Below are 8065 nucleotides of genomic sequence, written 5' to 3'. Positions count from 1 at the left end.
ACTTAATAAGCTTCCCTTACCTGGATCAGTAGTGAACGAACGTCCTAACGTGCAAATCTGGATTCGCCCAACTATCACTTTAACCTCAGACCACTCAACTCTTCCGAACTAAAACCATTTACAAAATCAAAATTTGATTCAGACAAAGAGAATGCAGATAAACAGATTTGGTCTTGCATGAAACCTAATAATGAACGGTTAAGGGAAGAACTTACCTAGATTCAAAACTTGAACTTGTTCGGTTTGATGGAAAGCTTATGACGTCTGGATCACTTCTACGGTCTCTGAAATTGGATCGGAGAAGAAGAAAGTGAGTTACGGTAGAGAGAAGAATGGAGGTTTCTAGAGAGAAGGTGGAGAATTGGAAATCAGAAGTTTTGGGGAAGAAGACGAAGCATGCAGAAGAGTGGGAAGAGTGTTTTTCAGAAAAATTAATTTCTCTTCCCACGTAGGACGAGCGTCCATTCTCCTGCTGCCACTTGTACTCCACTAACGATTTCGAATGTTCCAAGAGTGACACTTGGCAGTTGCATGCAGAGTGGGTGTGAGTGCGTTTTAATGGCACTGAACGTGCGGCGTGGGTGCATTAAATGGTGGTCAGAGTGTGGGGTCGGGTGCGTTTCTTAATACCAAAAATCTGAACAGGGTTTTTGACATTAATGACGTGATTTGACAAGTGGAAGATGGTTAAGTTTTCGAGACCTTACACTTTATCATTAATCATCTTTATATCTTAATTCATATTTATTTTTATTAAAATTGAATGAAAACTATTATTATTATTTATTATATTATAAAACCATGACATGTGCTCCATTGTTTCAAGTAGAATGTTAATTGAAATGATTAAGTTTATATTTAAATTATTAATTATTAATTAATATTTCATGTAATTCTAATGAAATGTAAAGGGTTGTTCTCTTGCCACGAAAATTGATGTCGCCTTTGGAAATAATGAGGTTCGTTTCTTCGTGAGAGAATGATTTATTTATTTTAATTAATGAATGAGTGTTATGTGTTAGAAATATTCTTTTTGTGCTTCTTAATTTGTTACATATAGATTTAATTATTCTTTAAATTCATATAACTAAAATTAACTGAAAATTTTAATATTAATTGGAATTATTAAATTTTTATTAATTAAATTATTACCTTTATTTATTAGTATTAAATGCCAAGTATTTCATCAATATTTATTGATTTTTGTCTTTTTATAGACAAATTGTTAGTTTTTTTAATGGGGAGCTCCCATTCTTTTTTCCCAGACCTTCCACACCAACTTTATATGTCCTAAATGTTACTAGGAAAATTGAATCCGCTTCTCTTCCAAATTTTAGTACTAGAAAAACTCGTATATAATGGTGAGAGTGTGTATATACACATAAACTAGAAGGATTAGAAATTTGATTCTCTTCCATGGCTGAACTAGTGTTCTACTCTTCAACTCTTTTCTTCTTTGTCTTCTTAACCCTTATAGTAAGAAAATTAGGAAACAAAAACAAGAAAGTTGAGGAAACACCTTATAACATGCCCCATGGACCTAGAAAGCTACCTATTATAGGAAATATGCACAATCTATTATGTTCTCTGCCCCATAGAAAATTAAGAGACCTGGCCTTAAAATACGGACCCTTGATGCATCTTCAACTTGGAGAGGTTTCTACCATTGTCATTTCATCCCCTGAGTGTGCTAAGGAAGTGTTGAAAACCCATGATATTAACTTTGCCACAAGGCCTAAAGTCCTAGCTATTGATGTAATCAATTACAACTGCACAAACATTGCTTTTGCTCCTTATGGAGATTATTGGAGGCAACTAAGAAAAATTTGCGCATTAGAGCTTTTAAGCCTAAAACGTGTCAACTCATACCAGCCAATCAGAGAAGAGGAGCTCTTCAATCTTGTCAAATGGATAGATGCGCAGAAAGGATGTCCCATTAACCTCACCGAAGCTGTTCTTTCATCAATTTATGCAATTGCTTCAAGGGCTGCCTTTGGCAAGAAATTCAAAGACCATGAAAAATTTATATCAGTGATTAACAAAATAACCAAAGTTGCTGGAGGTTTTTACATTGGAGATTTCTTTCCTTCTACTGTTTGGTTGCAACATGTCACTGGCATGAGGCATAAGCTCGAGAGGGTGCATCAAGAAGCTGATCAGATAATGGAAAACATCATCAATGAGCATAAGGAGACAAAGTCTAAGGCCAAAGGTGACCAAAGGGAAGCGACAGATCTTGTGGATGTTCTCATACAGTATGAAGATGGTAACCAACAAGATTTTTCTTTAACTAGGAACAACATCAAGGCAATAATTCTGGTATGGATCAGAACCTCTTTCAAATACATTTAATGTTCAGAACCTTTGTTATACTTGCTATGAAAGTGGAATTAGTTAGATAAGGGTGAGTTTGATTTGTATTTTCAGAAACTGGTTTTAGTTTTAAAATCTTAAGAAATTACACACTCACCAAGTACATAGGGGAAATAGAAGAGCTTGATGAGAAAATGTCTTAGATGTTTTTATTTTTGGTTTCTAAAACACTCTTTTTTGGAAGCCATAATCAAAACATAGCATATTCTAGGGGAGAAATTGATTATTCAGTAGCTGTTGGATAAACGTTAAATGGATGGGATCCACCACTATGCTGATTGAGGGATGTGTCTTCACTTTAGCTAAAGTCTTCCGGAAAGTGCTCCTTGTTTTATGGCTTTTGTATTGTGCACTGTGTTTGTCATTTGTATGAACCTCACTTATAAAAGTGTAGGAGAATAATTGTAGGATGCACCACCACCGAGAGAAAGAGAAAAGGAAGAAGGAATAAGAAAGTTTGTGTGTGCCGAGAGGAAGAGAAAAACAGAGTGATGCTTGTGAGTTTTTAGAGTGTTGTGTTTACGTACTCCTGTATTTGAAAGTTCTAAATAAGAGATATATTTTTATAGATACCAACAAATTGGTATCAGAGCTGTGAGAACTTGAGTGTCCGAGAAATAAAAAAAGAGAGTGAGAAATGGCAAACCTTGCAAACAATGTGTCCCTTCCTCAATTGACAAAGAAAGTCAACTTTGATAATTGGAGTGTGCAGATGAGAGCTCTTCTTGGATCCTAAGACGTATGGGATGTAGTGGAGAGTGGGTACAAAGAACCCACAGACGACGAAGGACAGACGGCTGCCTAACTTGCAGCGTTGAAGAAAACGCGTGTGAAGGATAAATCAGCTCTATACATTTTGTACTGAGCTGTGGATGAATCTGGCTTTGAGAAGATAGTAAATGCAAAATCTTCAAAAGAAGCGTGGCAGATTCTGGAGAAAGTATACTAAGGTGACAACCGAGTCAAGCAAGTCAGGCTCCAAACTCTTAGAGGCGAGTTTGAAAGTTTGAGAATGGAGGAAAAAGAAAGAGTAACCGAGTATATATCTCGGGTGGAAGTAGTGACAAATCAAATCTGTAGAAACGAAGAGGAGTTACCAGCCAGTCGGGTTGTGGAGAAAATTCTGAGATCGTTAACAGATGATTTTGAGAGCATTGTGTGTGCCATTGAAGAGTCAAAGTACTTGTCAAAACTCTCGGTTGAAGAGCTTGTAGGATCTTTGGAGGCGCACGAACAACGGAGAAGAAAGTTGTATCAGCCACTTGATCAGGCACTTCAGGCAAAGTTTGATCTGAGGAGAGGAGCTCGGAACACTCAAGGCCGAGGTGATCCTGGAGGAAGAGGCCAAGGATGAAGAGGTCAAGGCCAAAGTGATTATGAAGATGAGGAAGAGCAAACCGGTTGGCAGAATTGGCGTGGCCGAGGACAATGGAAAGGCCGAGGAGATCGGTCAAGTGTAGAGTGCTTTAGATGTGGTTAGCATATGACTGTAGATCGGCTGAGTGCTATAATTGTGGTAAGCCCGGTCATATAGCAAAATATTGTAGAGCTGAGAAAAAGGAGGAGATGAATCTCCATACAGAGGAAGCGGAGAAAGAAAGTGAAGAGTTAGGAATTTTGTTGATGGCAAGGAGCCCAGACGCAGCGTTGCCGAGAAAGAGCCTGGACACTGCATTGAGGAGTTGGAGATCGAATGCTGAACTGCGTCCAAGTTGCGTGAAGATGTGGAAACCAGATGCCGAGATGCGTCTGAGGTGTGAAGAGTTGTGGAGATCGGATGTCGAGACGCATCCAGATTATGCAAAGTCATGGAGATCAGAAAGTCCAGAAAGGTGTTTGGTCAGTTTGTATAGCTCGAAGGAGCTTACAGAGAGCGTGGTGGATAGCTCAACAGAAAGCACAATGGAGAGTTTGCTGATGATTTTGCCAGATAGTGTAGAGGAGCAGGTGGAGAGTCCGGAAAGTCCATCAGAGAAAGTGGGAAACTCAGATTATGTTTCAGTAGAGAAATTTCAAGAGGTTCTTGCAGAGCTGGATCGAGAGCATCGAGCCCGTGTTGCCGCGGAAAATACGATGTCCAAATTGCATGATTCATTAAAGCAATTAAAGATGATGGATCAGGATGCTACAGAGAAGCGTGATAAAATTGACCACTTGGGAGATGATATTTTTCGTGAGAAGAAAGAAATGACGAAGCAACTAGAAGAAAGTGCAACGGAAAGTGTCGCACTGCGATCGGAGGCTGAAAACTTCAGCAGTATGGCGAATAGAATAGATGAAAGTGTAGAGATGAATCCGATTAGTGAAAAATCAGTTATGGTCAAGAAGAAGAGAGTCAAGGTCAAGAAGAAGACTACCGAAGCAAAAGAGATGTTCGACAGGAAGAATCCAAGTAATAATGGAATGAGTAAATTTGGTGTAGGATGAGAAAAACTCAAGACCCATTTACATTTACGGGGGAATTTTGTTGGATAAACGTTAAATGGATGGGACCCACCACTATGCTGATTGAGGGATGTGTCTTCACTTTAGCTAAAGTCTTCCGGAAAGTGCTCCTTGTTTTATGGCTTTTGTATTGTGCACTGTGTTTGTCATTTGTATGAACCTCACTTATAAAAGTGTGGGAGAATAATTGTAGGATGCACCACCACCGAGAGAAAGAGAAAAGGAAGAAGGAATAAGAAAGTTTGTGTGTGCCGAGAGGAAGAGAAAAACAGAGTGATGCTTGTGAGTTTTTAGAGTGTTGTGTTTACGTACTTCTGTATTTGAAAGTTCTAAATAAGAGATATATTTTTATAGGTACCAACAGTAGCATGAGTCTTTGTAAAACAAATTTAAAACCAAAAAGAGAGTAGGAAATCAAAATTGTTCTAAATGTCTGACACTTTTCCCCTCTATATCTTATTTTCCATTTGTATGAGCTCTTAAGAAGTGAAACATTTTCCTAATAACTCTAGAAGCATGGTGTCTATTTGATTATTACTATTAACCTTTTAGTTTGATAAACTATTTTTAAGGACATTTTTGGTGGTGGTGGCGAGACATCATCAACAACCATAGATTGGGCAATGGCTGAAATGATGAAGGATTCAAGAATAATGAAAAAAGCACAAGCTGAGGTTAGAGAGGTATTCAACATGAAAGGAAGGGTTGATGAAAATTTTCTCGATGAACTGAAATATTTGAAAGTAGTTGTGAAAGAGACCTTGAGATTACACCCTCCAACTCCTCTTTTGCTTCCAAGAGAATGTGGTCAAACATGTGAGATACATGGCTATCACATACCTGCCAAAAGCAAAGTCATAGTCAATGCTTGGGCAATTGGAAGAGATTCAAACTATTGGACCGAACCAGAAAGGTTTTATCCTGAGAGATTCATTGATAGCAGTATTGACTACAAGGGGAGTAATTTTGAATACCTTCCTTTTGGAGGTGGAAGAAGGATATGCCCAGGCAGCACATTTGCTATTAGAAATCTTGAACTTGCCCTTGCAATGTTGTTGTATCACTTTGATTGGAAACTTCCCAGTGGAATCACAAGTGAAGAATTGAACATGAGTGAGGTGTTTGGGCTCACAATGAGAAGAAAAGATGAACTGTACCTGGTCCCTTTTCCTTATCATCCTTTGCCTGTCATATGAACTTCTCTTCAGAAACTGAAACCTTTATTGTCTCTATAATGCAGACTGCACAATAAAAATCTACTGTCAATTGAAATAAGGCTTTGTTTCACTATGCTTTGCTGTCACAGTAAATGAAAAAGTTTGTAAAATCTCTTGAATTTAATTTGGATTTCAAGCATGATTGGTGAATCTTCTTAGAATTTTGCACTCATGGGAGATTGAATTGTTTCACTATAATTCCTAACTAATTCTATAGCCACTAACTCTTTTTAACTATCATCACATCCTAACCTCAAGTCCTTTCAAATTTGTGAGATATATCCAATTTGCATGCACCACACCTGAAAATATGAAAATAGAAAGATAACATTTAACAAACTTGTAATATCAGTAAGGAGTTTTCTCCCATCCCCTAACTGCACATGCAAAACAAACTTCGAGGCTCCTTAATTTAATTATGATATAAGTTATATCATATAATAGAAGTTGTCCTTAATAAAGGATACCAAAGATTTTATGCAATTACATAAAGCTAAAATAAATTCACCCCAATTAATCAATAATTTATACTTTCCAATTATTTGTTTAAGAACATATTGCGGACAATAGTTTCTCCCTACAAGTTGAACACAACTTAATGGAAGACTGCATGATCCTACTTATCATCCTTGACATTCAAATGAATTTTGGCCTATTTTCTCGAGTGTCATGTGGAGATCACCAATATTCGCGGCCCACAGGGTTCTTTAGTCAACAAGTTTGTGGGATACCAAAAACGAATTATCCACATGGTTTCTTTTGCAACTGCACAAAAGATATCACCAACTCCACCTAACACACGATTTTAGCCTATTGAAAGGGAATTCTTGCTATAAGATGAAAACACACAATGGAGAGAAAATCATGAGAGGTGTGAGCTTTGTTCACATTCTCCATTCAATATCTCTGGAGAGAAACCCAGAGAAGCCACTAAAGAGTGTTTATGGTGAGATCAGAGAGTGAGAGTGGTGCTCTTTTTGTTTAGTTAAATATCCAATGAGGTCTTTTCTTGTGTTATTATCCACTTTGAGAGGGAAGGAATATTTTCTGTAAATCCTTGAAAGTTCAAAAAGGAGTTTTGTTGTACTTATTAATTATTATTAGTGGAAGATTTTCTTGGACTATGTTCTGTGGGTTTTTCTCCATATTCGAGTTTTCCCATGATAAAAATTCTGGTGTCTCCTAAACTCTCCCTTAACTATTTTTGTGCTCCATATTATTTATTAGCAGAAGATTTAATCTGGGTTTTGCTTCCGCTTATTATATGTAATTTATGTCATTTTCCGAACAACTGGTATCAAAGCTTCAGTTAGGAGCTTTGGTTCGTGATCTATAAATTGGCGATAGTGATGATGTTGAAACCATGATTAAATTGGATTCTACCAGTTATTCAATATGGAAATCCCAAAACTGGAAGATCTATTATTTTACAAAGATCTGTATGATCCAAAAGACTATTGGTGTGATTCGGCAAAGGATAGATCAATTTGTTTAACATCATGTATCATACGAGACTCTAGCTTAAAACTTATGGAAGAGATTATACAAGTTGTTTTAATCTAAAAATTCCTTGAATAAGGCATTCCTTATTTGGGACCTAGTAAAATTGAAATACAGGGATGATATCTCAGTAGTTGAACACTTAAATAGTTTTTAGAATGTCGTGAATCGGTTGATCACTATGGAGATTGTATTAGAAGATGAGCTACTAGCATTGTTGTTGCTTAGTTCACCAGACAACTAGCATTGTTGTTACTTAGCTCACCAGACAACTGGGAGAGACTAGTGGTATCTTTGAATAACTATGCTCCCAAAGGAAAATTGATTTTTGACATGCTCAAGGATAGGCCCTTAAATGAAGAAACTAGGAGGAAGGATAATAGTAAGGATATCTCCTCTACTCAAAATGAAGCGCTACTTATTAAGTCAATAAGAGGGAAGAAATTCTCAAAGATTTAATAGTTACTTTCAATGATTCAATGATCGTAATAATTCAAGAGGGAAGTCAAGGTCAAAGAAAGACATCATAT

General features: G+C 37.1%; 1 protein-coding gene across 1 annotated transcript; it reads left to right on the top strand.

Annotated features, from left to right (window-relative positions):
* Positions 1-1309: 1309 nt before the first annotated feature.
* LOC108345694 (cytochrome P450 71D9) lies at positions 1310-6174 on the top strand. The gene is made up of 2 exons (XM_017584378.2): positions 1310-2319; positions 5391-6174. The coding sequence occupies exons 1-2, from the start codon at positions 1417-1419 to the stop codon at positions 6012-6014; spliced, it is 1527 nt and encodes a 508-aa protein (XP_017439867.1). The 5' UTR covers positions 1310-1416; the 3' UTR covers positions 6015-6174.
* The last annotated feature ends 1891 nt before the right edge of the window (positions 6175-8065 follow it).

This window comes from Vigna angularis, chromosome 6, assembly GCF_016808095.1.
Source record: "Vigna angularis cultivar LongXiaoDou No.4 chromosome 6, ASM1680809v1, whole genome shotgun sequence".
Taxonomy (NCBI): domain Eukaryota; kingdom Viridiplantae; phylum Streptophyta; class Magnoliopsida; order Fabales; family Fabaceae; genus Vigna; species Vigna angularis.
This window is presented reverse-complemented; position numbering and strand designations above follow the sequence as displayed.